The sequence below is a fragment of the Lepisma saccharinum genome, chromosome 25, assembly GCF_977018435.1.
Source record: "Lepisma saccharinum chromosome 25, izLepSacc3.1, whole genome shotgun sequence".
In the NCBI taxonomy this organism is placed as follows: Eukaryota; Metazoa; Arthropoda; class Insecta; order Zygentoma; family Lepismatidae; genus Lepisma; species Lepisma saccharinum.
Window position 1 is genome coordinate 12,633,176 of NC_139253.1, and position 24,646 is coordinate 12,657,821.

General features: G+C 39.5%; 1 protein-coding gene across 2 annotated transcripts in view; it reads right to left on the reverse strand.

The window, feature by feature from the left end:
* The window catches only part of sns (nephrin adhesion molecule sticks and stones), a 644,988-nt gene that overhangs the window by 45,817 nt on the left and 574,525 nt on the right, over positions 1-24,646 (reverse strand). For both annotated transcript variants that reach the window (XM_083111946.1, XM_083111947.1), the window contains exon 4: positions 176-328. In XM_083111946.1, coding sequence (XP_082968072.1) covers positions 176-328 — 153 coding nt within the window. The remainder of the gene's footprint in view (positions 1-175; positions 329-24,646) is intronic.

Consider the following 24,646-nt stretch of genomic DNA (forward strand, 5'->3'; position numbering starts at 1 on the left):
TCCCCTTAGTTAGGATTCTATACTGGACTTGTGCGTTCTATAGCAGAACTTGGCACCCTGAATTAAGGAAAAATCCCGGATGCACAAATCCCACCAGTAATTATAGTCAGCGAGCTCCGATCCCTTGAAATGAGTCGCTAGGAGGAATACAAAGAGAAGACGAGGGAAATCTCACCTAGTTTGAGCTCCACGTTCTCCCTGTACCACACGATGCTTGCTGCTGGCTTGGCGTTCTTCACTAGACACGTCAACAGCAGTTGCTGATTTTCCTTGATCTCTATTTTCGCATTCGCCGCGTGGTCCACAATTTCAATGGACGAAGGAGGTGCTGAAATGAGAGAAAATAAAGTATGAGTACAACAGGGTTTGACGAAAGGTATAAATACAAGTAAAGGCAAACTCATATTCAGATAAAGAATCATCTCTTTCCTAAGGTTTTTTGTAGTGTTTTATCTTGTCATTGTTAGTTTTATTAGCGTAAATAACTTTCATGACAATCATAATGTTAAATGTTGACGATTAAAATTGTACCGAAACAATCTCCTAACTTAAACGTCACGTCTTCCAGCAATGGCTACTATTTGTTTTGTTTCCCGTTTCATACTCGTAATATCAGATTTCTTAACTGCTTTCCCTTATAATTACATTTTTATTTTCTCTGTAAATGACCACAGTTCCATTCCTCCCTTTCTCCAATTCAATATTACATCTAGTGTGATACTTTACATTTCTTCTTCTGGAATTGGACAATTTTAATTTTACTTGTAATGTGATTTTTCTCTTTTAGAATTGACTATAGTTTTGCATTAAATGCAACGCTATAACACGTTGATTTCGAAGATATTTTTGTTTAGAATGTCCTTTTGATTTTTTTGGCTTAAAATATAATGTTGTTCAAGTGTGATTTTCTACTGAAAGTAAGTTATTGTTTACTTGTAATTTGATGTAATTGATTAATTTTTTTTTCTTTTCAAAACTACAATTCGAAAACAAAATTTCAATCAAATTGGTTCTCAGAACTCTACAGGCAAGGCAATAAGTTTCGGATTAGTCGCAGCGACTAAACCATAAAATTCGTTCGACCCATGAAAAAGATTTGAATTGTGCGTATTGACAAAACGAAATGAACTGCTACTGGTTGATCTACAACTGACGTGCAAAGCAGACACTCAAAAGTCTATAATGCTATTGAAGCGTGCGTAATTTGGCTGAAATGACGTATAAATTTCTTCTCGGAATCGGCGCAATGGAGTATAAATACGTTATTGACAAAATTGCTTCCTGCGATCTTCATTGGATAATCGCCCAGCTGCGGCGCGATAAAACGCGGTTAACAACAGCTAAGCCGCGGATTTTTATTGGTTTAACGACCTTGATTGGAAAAACCGACCTGTGAGGCTTAAGAACTGGAACCCATTTCACTAGTTTCGCCAATTACACGATGCAACGTGTTACAACATTTATGTTACTTTCAAAGTTGTTTTGCAGCAAGTACGTTTTCTATTTAAAAGTGCTCATTTAACCCATTCATTAGAGGCTAGGTGAACCCCGGAGCCGATCCATGCACAGGCATTGCTGGAAATGTTCCCACGTGAAATCACCCATCACGGGAATCGAACCAGGGCTTCCCTCATGATAGTCCGAATCTCTACCACCACGGCTCTACTAAACTACATGTAGGTACAATTCAAAAAGTAATATTATTTATTATGGTGTAAAAAAATAACAGCAGAGGGCAGAAATTGGAAACTTTCCATTTATATTTATTTTGATATTTCAAAATTGTGATCTATCTTGTAGAAATCATTTCGAATTACTTCACTAAATAAAATTCAAATTGAACAAGTTACTGGTGTAAAGGAATCAGCAGAAACGTATTACTCGAGACATACTTACAACAACCCTTAGTGTTCTTTCTGAAAAATGCGAATGAAGTGGCATTGCTGATACGTTTCAGTAACATATTGTATTTGATATAGGCAGTAAGTTGTAATAGCAAATCATCCATGAATGTAGTGCAGTAAAATCAGCATAGAAGTATGTATATCCTCAAAGAAGGGAACTTTCTCTAGTGTGTTTGAAACTCTGCTGAATTCAAGGTATAAAACAAGAAAAAAAAATGATGTTTGTGTGCAATTTACACACGATGCGCGTAAAACTAAAGGCTAGAATCTAGTTTACGTCCTTTTTGCCCGTTTACGTCCTTCTTGCGCACTCCTTCTTGCCCGTTTACAAAACCGTGCTAGCAGACAGCCGGCGCTCCGGCATCCGTAGGGTAAGTAAGTTTTTCTTTTTTTACACTTTCTGTCACTAACCATTCACGGGAACGAGGTATGCCTACGAGGTTAGGTTAGGCCTGTTAGGTTAGGTTCCATTAGCACTCATTTCACCCCTAAATATGTGCTTCATCATCGAAAAATGTCCTCAGTACGTTCAATCACGCATATCCGGACAACATCGGTTTTTCTCGATTTTCTCCTCCAGGAAATTTTTCCTCGCCTTGGGATTTACTTTGTTGAATTCCTTATAAAATCACCTTTCCAACGATATGTGACACATATTCCTTAGGAAAAGCACGGAAACTAGACTCTTACCAAATTAAACATGTATTAACAGCTGGAAAAAGTTTTCAAACACAGAAATTCATTTCTATATTAAAACACTTGAACATGTAAAGAAGTACAAATATATATACCACTATGTAAAAACAGTCCATAATTATAATAATAATAATAATAATAATAATAATGAATAATCCGTGGCTCTACAGGCCGTAAAGGCCTTGGCCTATCTCCCGACTGCCAGTTTCTCTCCCACAATCCTACTTAGAGGTGTGGAGATCTTCAACCGGTAATAAGGTGACGTGGGGTTAGCACGTCACACCCCCAGTCGTTATAGGATATATCCTTGACCGGATTACGCCACTCACACGTAGCTCTAGAATTTCCTCACGATGGTGGGATCCCACCGGTCCTATACACAGGGCGAGAACCCAGAGACTGGACCCAGGCGGGCTCGAACCCATGCCGTCCCGCAGTCGGAGCCCAAAGCACAGCGCCTTAGACCGCACGGCCACGGAGGAAGACAAAAACAGTCCTTAGTAAACTTTAAAGAAGTTCCCAAAAGGCTTCTCACTCACATTTCACGTGCTATCATATTCAAAGCCTTATTGAAACAGCTCCGATTATCCTAATCCTTGAAATAGGTAACGTTACGGAAGTATTTCTAATTTATTTCCTCCAAGCCCAAATTAGTAGAATTTGTAATTTATTGGCTCAATCAACAGACGAAAGGAGTCAATATCAACAGAATTTCCTCTAGTTTTGAACCCCATAAAATAGTTTAAGGGATGTAACTACGGCCACATGTCCGAAGACAACATCGTCCAATTTCACATAATTTATCCTATCTCCTTGGATTGTTGATCTCGTTCTAAGGTCCTCTTTTTTTTCGAAATGTGATCCCCCTCCCCTCTCTTCTCAGAACGTCAGGGGAAAGGGGGGAAGGGGTTATCCACATTTGGACGAGGGATGGAGCAATAGTGGGCGGGAGAGGGCGATGCAGAATAACAAACGAGCATCGCGGAATAAGACTAGGGAGTAGAAAGCTCCTGGTACTTAAATTCTGCTGATGAAACCCTTTTCGAGGTCAACTTCCCTTGAGGGACGCATAAACCTCTGTTTACGACCGCTTAAAGTCTTCGAAATTAGCTGGATTTGAAACAAGAAAAGTCCTCATTTTCGCACAAAAGGCCCGCTAGGAAATGAGCTATGCACTCACACATGAACAAAACACAGAAATATTCAACATGAAAAATTCATAACTTCTTTTTATTCCGAATGGCCCTTACATAGCGCTTAAGGACGGAAGATTTAGAGTAGGAGCTTGTAGGTAAGAAAAAAAAATGAACGAGATCGCCTACACGTTATGAAACCGGCTGAACACAACAGTTGTGTGGGTTGTCTACTCTCCAGGATACGGCCTTTTTTCCTTCTCCCTCGGTAAGAGATGGGTCTCACAAGAATAGCTTATTTTTCGCCGACCTCCGTTGAAGAGTTGTTAGCACAGCGCTACGAAGTCAGAGGTCTCGGTTCGAATTCATGTCTGGACGTGGGTGTTCCTTGGGAGTGTCTCTTCATCAATTTCATCATATCATCACTCCTCCTCATCGTCGCGATTAGCCAAAAGTGGCAGAAAAACGAAGGTAAATACGTAAACCAAATCAATCAATCAGGAATAGCTTTTCCCGTGGCCTTATTCTCCAAGTAAATGCCGGAAGAGTATGTTTGTCGAAGGTCACGACAGATTTTTCCACTACTATACATCAATACATAGATACATTGACTTTTACATATTCCAAAAATGTTGAGAAATGTGGTATTAGTATCCACTTTAAACACAGGGGCTAACCGGACCATGACTGGGATATCCCGAACTAAAATATCGACTTAGATTAGAGCCCAGGACCTATCCTCTATCAATTGAAGCAATAAGAGCTTAACTAAATAATCCACAACGTTATGGTTAACGAAAAATAATTGTTATAACTAAAACTCAACACATTCGTTTATTTGCACGAATATTTATTGCTGAGTATTTCCTCTGATAGATTAAACAATTAAGTGAAAGAAACACCAAGAGCACAGTTAAATGTTACGCAGGTTTCGTCGTAATCGCTAGACCTAGAAAGCCACCAGCTTTACTTTCTGATCTACCCTCGTATATAGTACGAACCCAGAGCTGCTATAAAAAGCATGCAAGTTGCACCTCAAGCCTTAGATATCTCCATAAGGTTTATAAGTATAAGCAGCTCATTGAAGTCGAGAAAAATTAATCTATTCCAGCCTTTGAAAGGTACATGTATATAGAAGAACCGCAGACAGAGGTTTCCCAGCGTTGTTTACGAAATTTTTTGATGATGGATTTACTTACTGCGTGGAAGACTTGTCAGGCAGTTCTCTTCAGAGGTAGACCAACTTTCACGAATGAAACGCTTGCAATAAGGAGTCTCCACTGTCAATTTCAGACTTTGCGGTTACGTGTGACTGTGGTATTTGCAGAGGCAACAAATAAATCTATGCACCTGGATTGAGAATCTACTTGTCGAAAAAAACAATGCATTGATTTGCTTTACTGAACCGCAAAGAATTTACCAGAACAAGTAAGTTTCTCAAATGACTCTTATGCTATCTAAACAATGTGTTCCGGTTTCGATAACTGATTAGATCAAGTTTCAGTCATGTGAATATCCCTTGATGCTTAAACTGTGCATTAAGCTAACCCAAAACAAACTTTAATGTAGAGAACAATAACTTAATTTGTCTTCGTTAATATTCATACAAGCATACATAGGATATAATGTATTGATCAACAACCGATATAACTAGTGTTTGTGGTAGAAAGAAATGGAAAGTGATAATGAAGAGGGAGAAATAAATGGAAAATGATAATGAAGAGGGAGAAATAAATGAAAAATGATAATGAAGAGGGAGAAATAAATGGAAAAGGATAATGAAGGGGGAGAAATAAATAGAAAAGGATAATGAAGAGGGAGAAACAAACGGAAAAAGATAATGAAGAGGGAGAAACAAATGGAAAGGGATAATGAAGAGGAAGAAATAAATGAAAAAGGATAATGAAAAGGAAGAAATAAATGGATAAGGATAATCAAGAGGGAGAAATAAATGGAAAAGGATAACGAAGGGGAGAAATAAATGAAAAAGGATAATAAAAGGGAGAAGGATAATGAAAGAGGAGGCAAAATGGGAAAGGATAATGAAGAAAGATATAAATTGAAATGGATAATGAAAGGGAGAAATAACTGGGAAATGATAATGAAGGGGGAGAAATAAATGGGAAATGATAATGATGCGGTGAAAAATTAAAAAGGATAATGAGGGGGGAAATAAATGGAAGAAGATAAAGCAGGGGATAAATGGAAAAAGGTAATGAATGGAGATACATAAATTTTAAAAAGACGGCAAAGGAAATAAATGAGAAAATATAATGAAGAAGAGGAATAAATGGAAAAGGATAACGAAGAGGAGTACTGTCCCTATAGCAACATAAATGTAGCTTCTATCTGCTTCAGGTTTCATTACGTCACTTCCGGCAACTCGTCGGCGAGCTTGTGTTGGACACATCGGGACAGATCGCCTCTCCGTTTCGTACGTGACATGCAAGGAACGGTGTTGAGTTGCAGTCCCAGCCTCCTCTATCTTCCATCCTGAAACTCGCGCACAGACTACATGATGGCTCTCCAATAAAAAGAAGAGAGAGAAAACTCCCTACTGAATTTTCAATACACGCAAGGAGAAGTTTCTTTTTTTAAATAATTACAATTATTGTTGTTATGGAGAAGCCGTATCTTTCAATTTGACTGAAACTTGCAATTCTTTCATGAGAGAAAGTTATATGACAAAAATAATACTTGAAGTATTAAAAATTCAAGTTGTCAAATAATCTCCAAAGTATATCCATATTTGAAATTATCGTCAGCAATAATAAAGTACAGGGTGTCCACATGAAACCTCCCTGATTTCAAATTACAGGGTGTCCACAAAAACATTCCGTGGTTATAAACGATTACAAAATTTTAATTATGTATATTACACAATTTATATCGATACCATTCGAAAGAACAGCTCAAAGAATTTTAGCGGATGTGTAATTGTTGGCGTTAACTACAACAATAGATGGCATAACAATAAAAGAATGAAAAAGGGGAAAATAGCCAAAAGTAGCAGAACAACACATTCTAGGATGTAAGACAAAATTAATGAAAATAGTCATGGACAATTTGCACGGTAATACTTATGGATCCCACCGTACAATGCTGTATGAATGAGTGTTGCAAAGAAACTTCAAATAATAATAATAATAATAATAAGAAGAAGAAGAAGAAGAAGAAGAAACGTAATGGTGGACAAGATCTTTCGATTGTTAATGTGTTATTGTAAATGGCATTGTTGTTAGAAGCAAATTGTGTTACTGTTGATGTTTACTGGATGTCTAGGTTTGTACAGTGGGATCCAACACTATTTTCATTAATTTTATCTTACATCCTAAAATGTATTTTTCTGCTACTTTTGGCTATTTTTTTCCCTTTTTCCATTCTTTTATTGTTATGCCATCTATTGTTGTAGATATCGCCAACAATTACACATCCGCTAAAATTCTTTGAGCTGTTCTTTTGAATAGTATCGGTATAAATTGTGTAATATACATAATTAAAATTTTGTGGTCGTTTATAATCACGGAATACTTTTGTGGACACGCTGTACAATTGTGAGGAAACTATTCGACATAGAGCATCGGCATCATGTAAAGCAACTAAAACAGTTTTATGTGCTGAGTAATTATAAACGATAACGACAGCACAAGAGAGAGTGCGAGGTGTGGTATGCGGAAACGAATTTGTCAATTTCAGTCGAAAGATACGTCAAACGTGCGTTTGAACGGGAGCCACCAGACGTAATGACAATTAAGGCATGGTATGACAAGTTCCTAGTCACTGGGTGTGTTAAGGACAGTCAGCTCGACAGTCGAGATCGAGTATCGGCTAGACATTTTAAGGGTTCGAAAGGAGCCCACGTAGAAGTGCACTAAATTATTATTATTATTAAAAAAAGTTGCTTTACAAGATGCAGCAAACCGCAAGGCTCTATGTCGAATAGTCTCCTCACAAATGTAATTTGAAATCAGGGTGGTTTGACGTGGACACCCTGTACATTTGTTTGTACCGACATATAATTATGAGTTTTGAAAATTCTTACTATTTTTCAACGCCTTCAAGCAGCACTGCACCTAATCAGGAATTCATATCAACTTTCTTGTTTTAGTATTTTACCTGAATTGCGTGGTGTGGTGAATATAACATGAGAATCAGGGGGTCATATGTTCGAGTCTCAAGGCATGGATGTATCAAATATTGTTTTCAACATACTTTTGAGTTATCTCAAATACTAGAAAGATTAGTTTCTCGACATGAAAAAATGGTAGGATCTACCTATGGCGATAACATGAAAGTGATTCGCCACAAAATTGAAGAACTTTCTATCTGCTTGTATTTCACAAGCAAAAGATAATTGGAACTAAATTTGCGTGGAAAATAACAGAATGACAAATTACTCCTGCAGAGTTTGTAGCGCTGGTTCAGCCATCTAGTTTTAAAACGTATAAATATCACTTTCCTCCTCGCGTTGGGATAAATTATCATCCGAGATAAAACAGTGGAAGGTGCCACGAAGTTCAGCTGCGAACTAACTTTTCTTTTATTCCGACGTGGAATATTTTGACTCAGCACTTTTTAAAATACTTATTAAGGTTGTCTGCTTAAAATAACCCAAGCAGGCGCAAAAAAAGGAAAAGAGAAAAGACGACGGCAGAGCCATCTCTCTTCCTTCCGAGAAATTAAATCATGGAAACGGGAGACAAAAGAAAAAAGAAACTCAAGACCGTCATTTGTCAGGGTCTACCACCGATGTCTAAAGAGATAAAAACACTTTAAAAAGGAAAGTGTTTATAAGATGAGTTTGCATAAAAAGAGGTGAAAATATAAAACACTCCCATTCCATTTTCGCTTGATTTAACAAAAGAAAAGCGATATGAAGCTTCTCTTTCAATCTTTTCTTTTTTCTTTTTAACATTTCCGGTTTTGTTGGTAGGTGTAGCGGACCAAAATATGTTACAGTACAGGCAAAACTAGTTATTAAAAAAAATTACGGCAACTGGCACATATTTACGCTGTAATCCTGGCCAGTAAAATGTCTGTGAGTAATGAAATCCTTTGAATTATCAGCGGATGTGATGTAATAACGTGCGTGAATTAACCTAGAATATTCGGAAGTAATATAAGAAAACTTGTAACTTCAGATAACTTTAAATGCGATTTATCAGGTAGTTTGTTGTCATCTGAATATGGAACAGAAGAGTAAGAAATAATAAAAAGAAAAATTTCATAGGTCCTGACATCTATCGCACATACCTGTAACATTTAACTACAACCATATTTACTGTTGTATTCATTTCTAAAGAGGAGACGTGCTTATAAGGACGTTCTCTCCTTTGAGGGGAAATAATGGACATTATTATTATAAAATTTATTATAATATAATTTATTATAATTTTATCACATTTCATGATGATGTATAAGAGTGTAGGATCCACTGTATTATTTTATAATTATGTATTCAATAATATAATTTTGTATGACTAATTTTGACATAGTGATGTACCTGGTTGTTAATTCGTGCTCATCACTTAAATAAATATTATTAATTAAAACATAACAAAACTTTAAAATAATAAAAACTGTACAATGAATCATTTGCTGAAAAAAAATATATTTCCCAGCGTTAAATGCTCCAATGTTAAGTCTATTCTGAATTGTATTTATTTTTCACGAATTATTATTGCTTTTTGAGGCTAGTTAGGTATAGTAATATTTCTCGTATATGTATAAATGAATTACAGAGAACAATTCCACAACTCTGTCTTGTTGTGAAATGATTGTTATGTGATAATGACGAAATGAGAGATCTTCCAATAAAATATCTGCTTTGTTCTCAGCCAATCAGAGCTCGCCGTTCTCTTTGCGAGGAGAACTTGTTGCCACATTTGCAGCGGAGGGAGGGAAATACATGCGACACATAGGAAACAGGTATTTCAGATGGCGATATTAATATAATTTACATTCTAAGGGCCTAAAAGCTCGTTGATTTTATTTTCGTGCAGTTTTGAAAGACACATGCAACAGTACGGTCACTGGAGTCCTCAAGTTTTTGCACGGAATATACGTTTGGCAACAATAGCCAACAATGGCGGGAAGTGTACCAAGTTAAACATTCTAGCATTCAACAGACACAGTAGAGCTAACAATCAATTGTAAAAGCAAGCAGAACTTCGTATTATGCACAATCTGCAAAGTTTACAAGGTTGAAATGAACAAAGGGGGAAATAAAGCCTAATTTAATTGTCATAGAATTTTGCTTCAACTCCAACGGTAGCCAAGTCGGACAAATAAGAGAGAAAGGAAATTGGCATCCCGCACGTAGTCTTAAAACTGTCACGTTTGCTCTCCCAATCCAGCGATGCGACGCGATGTTGACACAGTGTCACGCGATCCGTGGCCGCGTCGCATGGGTCCACGCGCTTCATTGGTGTCGGATGCTGACGCCAAAGTTTTCCAGCCAACACTTCAAGTCAGCGCATGGAAAGGAAGGGAGGGGATAAAAACGCAGTGGAAATGCGGAAACGACTTGAATAAAAAGGAACATTAAGTTGCTGCCACAGGGAAACGTCTCACTTTCCTGCACTCCTCTCAGAAGCAGTGCTCTTCACATAGAAACGTGACAAGAAGCCGTTTTCAAACATCATACATTGCAGCATCATCAGTGCGAGAGAGTCACAGAGGGAAACAGATAAAGAAAGAAAGAGAGAGAGATAGGGGAAGCAAGAGAAATAGAATAAGGAAGGGCAAGAAAAGGGAGAGAAAAAGAAAGGAAAGAGAGAGGGGAGAGAAAGAAAAGAAGCAGGGAAGCAAGTGGAGAAAGAGACACGGCGAGGGAGAAAGAAACAAGAGAGATAGAAAGAGTGAGAGAGAGGAGGCAAGGGGAGAGATAGAAAGAAAGTGAAATAAAAAGAGAGACAGAGGAAGCAAGAGAGAAAGAAGAGAAAGAAAGAGGAAGTGAGAGATGAGACGGAGGGAGAAAGAAATACACAGATAAATAAAAAAAGAAATAAGGAGAGATACGGAAAGGAAGGGAAGAAGACAGAGACCGAATTAGAAAAGAAAGAAGCAGAGACAAGAGAAGACTAACAGAAAGGAAGAAGCAGAAGGAACAAGGAGAGAAATAATGTTCTTCTCAAAGCCATTTTTCCTCCTCCTTGTATGGGATTCGAACTACTAGAAGCTGAACCCGACTCCTTGAGATCACAAGACAACTGCAACAACCGTTCCTCTACTAAAGTTGGCCAGAATGTCAACACACCTAGACTCCTGGTTATAAATATTAAACGCAACCCACTTCGTACAGATTCAATAGCCAGCGGAGAGAACATGTTACTATAGAAACTGTACCAGCTAAGAAAAATAAATCAATCTGTGCAATTAAGTAGAAACGGCCAAATTAAACCCGACATGCTAAAACGAATCCCACTTTATCCTTAAAACTATCACTCCCGCGTTTTCAGCATTCTAAAACATATACCAGGGGCGGAACAGACGGAAACATCCAGATTAATACATGCATTCAGACTCTACGTTTCAAAACCGCCCACGTTGGTTGCTATTCCGCGACGCATCCTTCTGAAAACACTGCGGTTCCCGAACTATACGAGAAAGATTAATGGGTCTTGAGTTTCCATAGAAACACGACATGCTCCGCTTAGGCTGTCTGCTAGCAGGGTCACCTTCAGCTGACACCTGCTCCAGTCTCGTTTCCCGTGCGCCATGAATAAAACCGAAACACGGCGCAAGATCATTAATAACAAGTTGCTGGTATCCTCCGTTGGCGGTTAGGTTGAATGAAATCTAGAGGAAACTGTCCATTGTTGTTGTGGTCGAACAACAATGCCCAGAGCCAACCGGGCGACCATTTAAGCCAGCACAAAGCATAACGGGACATTGTTGCGTCGCGTGTACTAGTTTGATAGTCTCCCTTCGTTTCATTGTGTCGGAATTCCTAATGTACCACCGTTGCTTGGCAACGAGATACTTTCTCCTGCGCTAATAGTTTTTATATGCTTCATGTGTCATCACTAAACATTCAAACAAATTTCGTTTTACCAAGCTTATATTCTATTGAACATGTTAACGTAAGCATGACGACTCGTTATACTAGCCACGTATTCAACTGGTAGCAATCGGTTGTATTCGGCTGACATCGCTTACTTTCGTATCTCAAGGAGCCGAACGCTGCTCGCGGGAGAAACAAATGAGTGTGGGATAAACAACACGTTGCCAAATCTACTGCAAGCAACATATTTCTTCCGCAAAAGAAGAAGAAACAAAGCTAAAGAAAGCAATTAATGAAAAAGAAGAATAGTTATTTGGCAGAGGAGTACGCTTGACAACTTTGTCGCCTGTTACACATCCAGCGTTTGCTTCTACGAACACGATTGGCGGAAATTATTAGTCATTAAGGTCAGCCGTCAGCGGGAGTGAGAGTCAGAATAACACAATCACGGCAACCAGTGTAGTTTAATTGATAAACAGGGAGGAAAATAAAACTAGTACACCGTAGTTGCTAGAGTGTAGTGACTGTTACAAAGTTATACAATAGCATTAAATGATTTTCAATACAAAAACACACATGATTTTCCTTGCAGACTTGCTGAATCTGTTATGGTAAAAGTAACTTGTTTATTTGGGTGAAGAAACTTACTTGATTTATAGTGGAAAAATAAACTTGCTGTATTTATTTTGGTGAAAGTATGTTCTTTCATTTTGCCGTGAGAAAACTTACTTCATTTATAGTGGAGAAAGAAACTTCCTGTATTTATTTGGATGATAGTACGTTCTTTGATTTTTGCTGTGAGAAAACTTACTTGATTTATAGGAGAAAGAAACTTGCAGTATTTATTTGAAAGTAAGTTCTTTGATTTTTGTTGTGAGAAAACTTACTTGATTTATAGGAGAAAGAAACTTGCGGTATTTATTTGGGTGAAAGTAAGTTCTTTGATTTATTTTAGTGAAAAAACTTACTTGATTTATAGAGGAGAAAGTAACTTGCGGTATTTATTTGGGTGAAAGTAAGTTCTTTGATTTATTTTAGTGAAAAAACTTCCTTGATTTATTTTGGTGAAAGCAACATGCTTGACTTATTTTGATGGAAAAAGAAAAAAACACGCTTGTTTTACTGGTGAAAAAAAAAACCTGTGCACAAATTGAAGACGGAAAGGAAACGATCCCTCCGACACATTTAGAGGGCTGGGCTCAGCCTCTTGATTGGTCCATTTCTGTCGCCCTATTTGCTTTGACCAGGAGGCTGCAGGCAAACCCCTCGAGCTGCCTGTTAGGAATGCATGCGGCGTCGCGTGAGCAAATAGCAGCTCGTGGTAATTTCCTCTTCGAACTCCGCTTCCTCACACGACAACGTTATTACTTAGCCTGTCGCTGTGGATATGACACTGATTGGTGAGTGAGCGTGCTGCGCTCTGGTGGAGAGGGATGCCTTTATCTTCCAGTTTATCCAAAGTGAGTAATCCTTAACTGCATTCAATTATTGCAGCCACATCATTTCCGTCTTTGTGAACCCTCTTCAGTTTCCCTTATTGTATTCTTTTCCCACTTCGGGTTACTTTACGTCGCTTTTCTTCCTCTTGTGTTAATCGCGACGATGAGAAGAAAAGGGACGATGCTGAAATTTCCTCCCGTCTGAATGTGTGTTCTATCAGTTTTTGGAGTGGTATAACAGACATCCACTGTTTTAGTCATAAATTCGAGCTTTCTGTTCACGATGTTGTGAACAAGGATACACAGTCCTTGCACTTTAAATCTTTTTATGGGTGCACTTTATTGTATGTCCTTGCTTTGACCGGGATTCGAACGTCGGACCTTTTCATGGAGGCTGTCTCTCCTTACAGTATCCTATTCTCTTTAAGGGACTCGCACTCGGAAGGTTGTGGGATCGAAAGTCGTCAGGATTTTCTTCACTCTAGCAAACTGCTGATTGATTGGTTTTACATCGCTTTTCTACCAGTCTTAGCAATCTCGAAGATGAGGATGAGGGATGAAATTGATGAAGAGGCACTCATAAAGAGCATCCAAGCGCAGAGCGCCATGCAGTGTGAACCACTCTGCCACGGATGTTGATAAGGTTGATCTACCTTTAAAAAAGCGGTGACAGGGAAGACGAGTTTGTTTTTTTAAGTCCACATTACGCATAGCTTTTCGGGACTGAACCTACAGTTCAAAGTAGGATCCGAACCACTAGGTGCCACCACCGGGTATCGAACTACCGACTACAAGGCGACGACACTTCCATGTCATTGGGGAGGTTATTAGGGAAGATGAGAAGAAGGGATGGGCAATCAAAGAAAGATTGATTGATGTAGTTATTGTACTTCACTTCTCTGCCACTTTTGGCTAATTGCGAATATGAGGATGAATGGCCCACAGAGGATTATACTGGATATGAGTCCAGACGCCAGAGCCTCGCTAGTCTGATACAGTCCCGGCTCTACTATGTAGAAGGGAGGTTGACATTTGAATGTCTTCGGAAAGGGTCACCCCTTGCACCCCAATCGAAGAAAGAGTTTCTTAAACATACCGTAACAGCATAAACCTGAAGAACAGAAGGAAAAACAAGCTAAATAGCTCAACCTAACCTAGCCTAACACGACAAACAAAAAACCAACACAAATTTGTAGAAACGTATTACAACCGTACTGAAATTTCACACCAAGTGGGCCGCTTGTATTTCACAGATCGCCATCTTCCTGAACAGCTCAACCTTTTCTTCTTCCAAGCTTGAAGCAGAGAAGAGGCGGCGAGGGTAAAAAAGAAACAAAAAAAAGAGGAAACTGCTGCGCCAGAAAATCTCCTTTTAATGATGACATGCAGGGAAGATACAGGTCCGGTGGCAAATTGGGTTGATCTGATGGAAAGGCGCTGCCGGCACTCGTCGCCACTCAACTGGCTGTTGTTGCCGGTCGACAATGGATGAGCATCTTGGCAAGCCGGAAATGAAGCTAAGCCTGCGGTTACGGCACCGGAAATGTGGAGCGTACGAGCACTCAATGAACCGCTCAGTGGGTAATGTGGTGAAAAGCTACCCCCTCACAAAAGCTCCTCGCTGTTCCTTTGTAAACAAGCGAATAAACAAAAGAACAGCAAGGCTTATTGCGAATCAATTTGAGTCCAAACTTCTTTCGTTACTCTCCGTCGGTTTTCTGCTTTTTTATACTAATCGCGATGGTGATGATGATGATGATTACGTGAGAAAGTCTGCTTCAAAGTCCACTTTATGCACAGAAAGGATAACACGGATTGTACCTACGCCGCCGGGGAGCGTAGTGGTATCTGGGCTTAAAAGTGGACTTAAACAACAACTCAACTCGTCGCGGGGGAGGTACTGGTGATTACGTGAAACTGATGGGACGCCTACTTATAATGTTAATGGAATTAAAAGGCTGTTTTCGACAGTTAAACCTTGTATAATAAAAATACTTTAATTCTTTGCGTGGTACTCTCACGGAAAAACTGGATCTCCCCGATGGCGCAGTGGTAGCGTCTTCTCCTTGTAATCAAGGTGTCCCGAGTTCGATACCCGGCGGAGGCACAAGTGGTTCGGATCCCACTTTAAACTGTAGGTCCAGTCCCGATTAGCCTTACTATGCATAAAGTGGACTTAAAACACCAAATCAACCAACCAAATCACGCAGAAACTAAATTTGAATGCTGAAACCAGGACTCGAACCCGGAGAAGTCGCTAGAGATGTTGCGAGTAGCCTGCTCAACGCATCGGACCATCGAGGTGGTGAATCTTCATTCCTTTTACACAGGCGCCTCAACATCGGTAAAGTTAAACACCACTAACACACCTACGAATGCAATTATACATACATATAGCCTCTGTGGCGGAGTGGCTATCACATCACGCTACTACGCCAGGGGTCTCGGGTTCGAATCCCGACGTGGGTGTTCTTTGTTAGTGTCGCATCAATTTCATCATATCATCACTCATCCTCATCGTTGCGATTAGCCAAAAGTGGCAGAAAAGCGAAATAGAGTAAACAAAATCAATCAATATACAGTCTGTAGCAAAATAACTTCACCACCGCTATAAATGAGGGGAATATTGAAATATGCTTAAATTGCCATTGTAATAATGTGCAAAACAATGGCAAATTGCACCTGGGATTGTTCCTAGATTCTTTTTTGTTATTTTGCACTGCTGTCTTTCATTCCGCTCTCTGTCAACAGGTGTCTCTGACGTTTGTGTGCAAATGGCTGCCGCCTGTAAGGGGTGGCATACAAAGTTCTGAGTGTCATTTGTGTTGTAATAATTTTCATGTTTCTCTTAATGTTCATAGTTTGAGCAGATACATTGAGTTTTGCTAGCAAAGACTTCAAAAAACTAGCTAATAAAAAAAAAAGTGATTGAAATGCGATTTATCAATAATGTCAGTTTGTTCAAAATCAACATGTAATGATTATTTTACTTAAAAAAAAATGACAAAAGGTCAATATCCACGCTTTAACAGACGTATAAAACAAGGCCTAGGATTAATCTAAAGTAAAATATGAGGGGTATAGTTGTCTACATATCACCTAAAACACAGTTTGCGTTCCATTGTGTTAAGTGGTGCAGTTATTTTGTTACAGACTGTACATACAGTCACGGGCTATATCTTCATAATTCATGTTTACGCAGGACTTACAGCCGATGTCTCTCTAAGAGTACCGCCCATAAGAGTATAGAGAAACTGAGGCACGATGGCGCCAATTGAGCTTTAAGTTGCGGTCGTGTACTTTAAAGGCAACCCGCTTTACACCTCTGCAAAGCAAGGCTGCATAAACACAAGGATACTTTTTAAAAAAATGTTAGCGAACGCAGCTTCTTTCAATTAAATATCCACCTCCAGCCTTCCAGCTTTACTGCTGGAAATTCTTGTTCCATTAGGCACATGGAAAGACAAATTGCTGAGCCCTTGCTTGCATAGCCTACGGGTGATAGCTCGATATTGATTTCTCCCGGCATCCCCTCTCGCTCTCTCTCTCTCTCTGTGACAAAGAAATGACATTGCAAACAGCGAGCTAGCATTAAATAACAGAAGCACGCAGAGGGGACATCCAGAAAACAGCACCCAGTTAATTATTTGCCTTTGAAGTTGCCGGCTCTGTTCTTGCTTTTGTTTCAGAAGTCTTTTCTTGTGGGCAGAGTCTTTTGTCTTGTGAGCGAATATGCTAATGAGCACGAGCGTTAAGAGTTGAAAGAGAGAGAGGAGAAGGAAGAAACTTGGCATCTTCTCGACTACAGCAATTTCTAGCAATTAGGAAGGCGCTATGGCATAAACGTTTCGTACCAGCCCCCCCATCAATTCTGTTCATTAATTTTTCGTTATCAATGCGTTCCCGCGTGGCTCGCATTAGGAAAAACATATTTCACGCGCGAGAGGGATCGCTCTGGTTATTCGCGAGGGCTTTGAAGCACACCCTTAAGGTTCAAAGGAAATTTTCAATAACGGAATCTAGATTGTTGACTACAGCCATCGATTATTTAACGTCGCGAAGGGAAGGGGGGGGGGGGGTACGTGAAATACGAGGACGAAAACAAGACATACTGTCCGAGGCTTCAGTGTGTGTGTGTATTCGTGTATGTATGTATACATACATCTACACACACACACACACATATACAGGGTGTCATTTTAATGGCGCCCACGGACCACAGAAACGTGTACAGGACATCAAAACAATCAACTTTTCTCAGTAACATTTTTCTCGTTGGTGCGTCATTTCAGCGCTACAGTCGTTCAAAAAAAAAAAAACAGTTTTGCCGCCTGAATGATGGCAACCCAACAACATTTGTGATGTCATTTCCTGTCGTGAAGCGGTGCGTGCCGGGGTTGCCAGGTACACAAATATTCTTTGAAAAATGACATAGCTACAACCAGACACATTATGTACCGTAAAACAAAGCAAGAAAACCGAGTTCACTAACCCAACGTGAACCAACCATACGAAAATGGTAGAAAAACAACGTATTCAAAAGGAAGTGGTAATATCGGATTTTGTCTCAGCCTACATGTCGTTGCCAAGTTGACATCTACAGTTTAATCCATTCACTTTGTCTTTCTGATGCTGGTTGTCTGTGACACACTGAACAGTTGACAAGATACAAATGAACGAACTCAAAATTCCAAAGGTAAGTAACACATAAGGTAATGTATAATCAGGGCATTATGAGGCAAGGGACAAAAATGGTTGAAAATGCAGGGATACACGCCAACGACTATGTTTATCTACGCTCAGGATACACATGAAATGGTTTGCAACTGTGATCATGGAAGTATAATCGCTGATGATTCATAATTAGATTGCAATTGTGGTTGTACCTGCTTTAGCCATAATGTAACAATGTGAACCTCGGATGCTTCCGTTATCAGCACCACAACACATGCATGAGAACAAGTGGATAGACTAACCTGCAGATATCAACCTTGCAATGAGATTTGCAAATATTTGAATTGTACTAGGTGGGCGTAAGCCACATGTAAGTTGTAAGTCCAATAAAATGTGTTGTTCATATTTGATATGTAGGCTTAGACAAAATCCGGTATTACCACTTTATTATGAATACGTTTTCTACCATTTTTCGTATCGTTGGTTCACTTCCCCCTTCCCCTGCAATGACTGCTGAGCTTCTGGCGCTGGTAGGTCGTGATACCATGCCGGACTACTGGACGCGTTACTAGCTTCGTTTTAGAGCTCATAATGTGCTTGGTAGTCTTGACATTTTTCACAAAATTTGTGTGTTCCTGGCAACACTGCAGTGCGCTGTTGCACCGTAGGAAATGACGTCAGAAATCCGATCAAATGTGTTGAGTTGCCATCATTCAGGCGGCAAAACTGGCTTTTTTGAACGACTGTGGCGCCGAAACGACGCCCTCTCTATGTTTCTGTGGTCCGTGGGCGCCATTAAAATGACACCCTGTATATTGTAATGTGACAAGGGCTTAGCGCGGTACAAGGGATGTCACTTAGGGATTGCTACTGCCAGTTCCGACGACACAATGAAAAAACACAAGGAAGAAATATTTCCCGAAAGCGAAGAGAGATGGCAGCACACCATATAAAGAATGGCAGAGTGACAGGATACAGCAGTAAAAGGATGTTCAATTGGGTTTTGCAGGTTATGGATAGCCCTCCTTGAGTCGGTGAAGAGGTACGGAAGGCGGACGAGCAAAGCACACTCAACTAATCGGGCAGCAACCCCTCTGGCGTCTCGGACTCTGGTGACGATCACGGCACGAGGGAAGCAGTCATCCCGGATAGCAGGTGTTGGCTGTCAGAACCTGAACGGTGCCGCGCAGCCACGAGAACGTTAGCAGACTTCTGATGCAAGCTGGATTCTGTCTAGCCAGAGGAATTTTGTTATTGTCTCTGCTTTGATTGGATCAGTGTGCTCGAGTTAGACTTGGTTTCTACTTTAAGCTTTTGATAATGACAATATACACATTTACATGTATATGTTTGTATGGATGTATTGTTTGGATTTTTATATCTTAAAAAATATCAAAAATGCTCAGTACGACCTAAAACTTCCACAAAAAATATGCCCTAATAAAAACATAAATTTTTCTTAATAAATTATTTTTCTTCACGGATTGAATTTTTCGTGTAGAAGCAAAAACGAAAAGTACAAATTCTGAAATTCTAAATTGTTTGTAGGACTAGTTACTTTATTTTAAATACGAGCACCATCTGTTGGGAGAATTTTCACACACTTTTTGAGTGATTTCAGATGGGAATTGTCCTCCAGAACACTCCCTGCACGGAACCTTGGGGTTCACCCAGCCTCTAATAAATGGGAATTTGGAGGCTACTCTAGGGAGAGGCGGCTGGATCGTGATGCTAAACGCATCACATCCACAAATGGCCGAAACTGTTAATGTGTGGGTATTCTATGGCACTTTACTGCAAACTAATCGAGGCGACGATGATGCTGAAGATGGATGCGCAAAGAAACAGCTTCGATGCCAAGATCCCGAATAGACCGCTCAATTCGTTTGGCCACCGAGATGCCTCACACACACAAACACACAAAATGTCGATTAAATAAAAACCGTCTCACTGTGGGTCTTATTGAGATACACCAAAGAGGCTACTGCCTATATTTATATATGTGCTTGTTTATTGTACAGAAACGCATGTATTTGGTTTATTTAAATAAATATTTTTGTTTACGGTTGTGTCTATTATTTCGAGACCAGAGAATTTCAATACAAGAATATAAATATGTAGGCAAGACTTGACACGTCCTTTCCCATTGCACTAATATTTATTGTTATTAATTACCTTTTCTCTTGTACAAATGTTTATTGTCCTTTAATCTTAATTTCTGTAATTTACCTATCACTGTTAATGTCAGGATAGTGACTGACCTGTATATACTTATCTTGTTAAGAGCGGTTACCATGGAAATTACGATTGTGTTTTGTCTTGTTTTTGGAGTTCGGGCTTGGAGTTTTTTGAATAGAGTGATCAAGTTGAATTATAAGAAGTTTAATTTCTTGGAGTAAAATTGATTCTATGTTAGGCACATAAGTATTTAGTTTGCTAAGAAGAAAAAAATATACTTTTTCTATTAGTGAAAACTTGACTGACAACGAGGAGAGGTATTACCCAATACCCTGAGAGGCATCACGTGAATGCTTTCGAGTCTTCATGTGAACTTATTATTTGGCGTTTTAGTTAAACCGTGTTCTTGTCACTAAAAGAACGTGTCAAGATCAATACGATCTTTCGGGCGTACTTGCACTAAACTCAAATCACCCAATTAAACAGGACTGCGATGAACAAAGCTAACGAATCGATATCCTGGTGGTCGCTGTCTCTTTGCAATAAAGTAATTCATTTGTATATAGGTGATTTATATACATAAATAGCCCTAACAAATATTTATAATCAATAAAACAAAAGGAAAACAACTTGGAATATTTTCATAAAGCACGTGCTGCCATCTTTGTGTTGTAATACATCCTAGTGCCCATCTTCAACATTCATTCTCTATGTAGACATCACCAGCATTAGCAATAAATATTATAGTAAACATGACTAAGAAAACTTTACTTCTGTCATCGCAATCAACGCAACGCAATCCTAACAGTTTATGTAACGTGGCAATGTGGCGTGTTTTGTATTGCATACCCATAAGGATATTGGTTTACATATGAGGCGCAAAACACTTTAGCTCTTCTGGGTACATCTACAAAGGCATAGACTTCTTGGAAGGTCGAAAGGAATGTTGAACCACAATAGGAAATAGCAGCAATAAAAAACTAACTTCCTGCGGATTTCCGTGCCAGTCGAAGGCTAAACAGGTCGATGGACGTGTTTTCCTCTCGTGTATGAATCCCATGTTATCTGTCCATGATATCGATTCCAGGAAAACTCGAACACGAGGGTTTCTGATGCTTACGTCACGCGTTACGACAGACAAATTTGTCCACGAGAACATGAACAAATCAATCCGTGCTGTTTCATCACGTACGGTGGAACAGGGCCAGAATTAAAAAAAAAAATCCCCTCCCTTTTTTTCTATTTGTGGGGGACTAAATCAGGGAAATGCGACATGAGCTGTTTTAGTCTCACATCTGAAGCTGAGAAGGTACAGATCAGTGTTGCCAGATGCACACAAAAGTTACCAAGGGACAAAGAAAATTGGAAAAAGTTTCCAGCACGTGTACCAATAACTATTACACTGCAAAGGCTGGAACTCTGTGCTATACTGAAACCCAAAGGTTCCACTTCTCACTCTAGAGTATTGCGTCTCATCCAAGAGATTCTTATCACGTGGATGACCATGGTATCGAAACCGTTGTACTAGGTTCGGATTGGAAAGAGGGGGGGTTAGGGGTTACAAACTCCATCTGAAAATAGACCTCCATGGAGGGTAAAATGCTTACAAACGGGTCACAAAATAAAAAAGAGATCTGAAATGTGGTAAAAATTATTATAACTAACAATCTGACATATTTTTATTATTTAGCGTCACCTTTCTTCCACTTTTGGCTAATCGCAACCACGAGAATGAGTGATTACATGAAAATGATGAAGGGACATTCACAAAGAACGTCCAGTCCGGAATTCGAACCAGGGAACGGAGAACGTACAGATCAGTGTTGCCAGATGCACACAAAAGTTACCAAGGAACAAAGAAAATTGGAAAAAGTTTCCAGCACGTGTGGTGAATCCGAAAGTCGATTACTTAACACACCTGCTGACCTCCGTGGGGGTATTTAGTACATCGCGCTAAAACGCGAGCGATCGCGGGTTCGAATCTCAGCCTCTGCACGGGCGTTCTTTAAGAGTGTCCCTTCATCATATCACACCCATCGCCATCTTCATGAGCAGCCAAAAGTGGTGGTGGGAAAGCTAAGTAAAATGAACCAAATCAAATCAAACTTAACACACCTGGAATTCCCAACGACACAGCTTCCAGTCACTCCTATTAACCTCAGCAGTTCATTTCGAGTTACCGAGTTTTTTTATCCTTCAGCTCGTAAATTTTATAGTAACCTGGCAACACTGCAAGGAGCTAGGAAGAAAAACTTAACAGATGCAAGGCGAAAGGTACAACGACAAATTGACCCCCAAAGACACGTCTCTGTATTAAGAAAATAGAAGAAAAGATCTCGTATCTCAAACCCGCAAACTCACCGTCCCACACGCAAGTCTCCTTTCTTCCTCCTCTTCTTCGGCGTCTTGGCGCCTCACGATCGCTAGCTCGGTGGCGCCGTCGACGCTGCCTTTGGCAACAGTCGAAGGACCGACGCATCAAGATACCTGCACATCTTACGGGTGGCCAGTGGAAAACGGAAAATAAATATAAAGCCTGTCTTAAGCCTTGAGAAAATTACAAGGATTCTAGCCACGCTTACACGCCCAAACACCCACCTCCCTCTTTATCTGATAACCAGTAGACATTGTACTGTAAGTTCCGCAATGAATAACTTAGTCTACTTCCTTTCTTCCTTGAAATATTAACGCCCTATGGAAAGTAGCCGTAAATTCCAGCACGCATGTAAGGTTATCCTGCAAGTTTATGCAACTTGTTACACAGTGCGGTAACTATTTGCCTACATCTAAGGATAACCAAAAATAACTTCGCCAATATTTTTCACGGGTCCTTCACTGGGTCTGCTGACTTGGTAGCCGAGTCAGTGGTAGCAGTTTAGCTAATATACTCTATCACGCACTAGGGGAGCGTGTAAATTACTTTCATCTGGTACAAACTTGTAGTGGTAGTGCACGGAAGAAAATATAGCTCCAGTTTTACCCAGAAAAAAGGGGGGGCGCTACAACTAACACGCACAGAGGATCGAACGTGGACATCCAATCTTTTAGTTAGGCACCGTACCACTTGAACATTTACTAATATTTAAACAACGCTTTGCTGATAGTGCAACAACTTGTTATAACTGACTGACTGATTTGGTTTATTTTACTTCGCCTTCGCTTTTCGCTAAGATGATTCGATTTAATTTTTGTTTTTTAGCGTCCCTTTTCTGCCACTTTGGACGAGTGATAATAAAATGAAGGGAAACTCACAAAGAAAACCCACGCCCAGGCCGGGGTTCGAACCCGGGACCTCTAGCGTCGTAGCGCGCTGTGATAGGCAGTCTGCCACGGGGTTCGACAAGTTGTTATGAGGCATACGCTAACTCGGCCATATTAATAGGAACTATACAGGGTGTTCAAAAGTGTTATGACTTATGGAAATTATTTGAGAATGCTGGCAATTTCCATGAGACCTTGTCTTGTGGTTCAGGGAGACCAGGGCAGTATATATATATATATATATATATATATATATATATATATATATATATATATATATATATATATATATATATATATATATATATATATATATATATATAAGACGCTGAATGTAAATTCCACATGATGGTAAGAAATGAGCCTTAAGAACTTAAGAAGATAATTAGCTATCAAGCCAGATCGCTTCACATGTCCTATTTTAAATATTCATCTGGAAATTCACATACAATGAGCCACTCCAGGTGTTTAACAACCCGTTGGTCGAGAATGAGACAAGGACAGTGGCAGTTTGGCCTATAAAGCATTAACAGTTTACATTATTTTACTTTAACTATGTCTCATCTGAGCAAGCCCAGTGACTGGCAACACTGTGGGTGAAAATGAGACGAAGGAAATTACTCAAACCTTATCCCCTCCCTTACAAAACACACATGAAACAAGCCTGATATTTTCTGAATCAACCTCATATGGTCTGAGTGTTCCAAAATCCTTGAGCAGCTAGAAAGAAAACTTCACAGAGTATTGGAAACCAGAAGGATGTGTTAAAGAAAAGGGAAAAAATCCAACTCTCCTTCTCACAACTTCAGCATTGATGTTTTGCTCCGAATGACATATGTTCGCTCAGCCAAATGGCACAGAAGCCTGACATCTAGAAGCGGAAATCGTGTAATACAAGCTGTGTATAGGCAACTCTAACTTCTCAATCCTTGTCAGGTCGTGAAAGGCGAGGCATACATCAACTCTACATCCTCACAGATGCTTGGAAAATTCAGATACTCAAAGACAACTTAAGGTGAGCCGAGCTGATCGATAGTTAAAGAAGATGATATCAGATGTCGCCAGTGTTTCCTTGAAGCCAGCGTCAATGAATGCCAATTAAGTACAGGAAGAAGAAAACAGTTTTAATCTACTTGAGAGCTGTTATTTAAATGCGCAAAAAGCAGAGAAAAACATGAAAATATATCATAAACTACAGAATAATTGATACTATTGTCACATATGAACAAATGTATAGTCTTAAATTAATTATTATTTCCTAACAAGTGATTTCATAATTTGCTTTTTAATAAATGGTTCCGGGTTCGATTCCCAGTAGGAGAACAGTGCAGACGTCAGGATCCTATTATTATTATT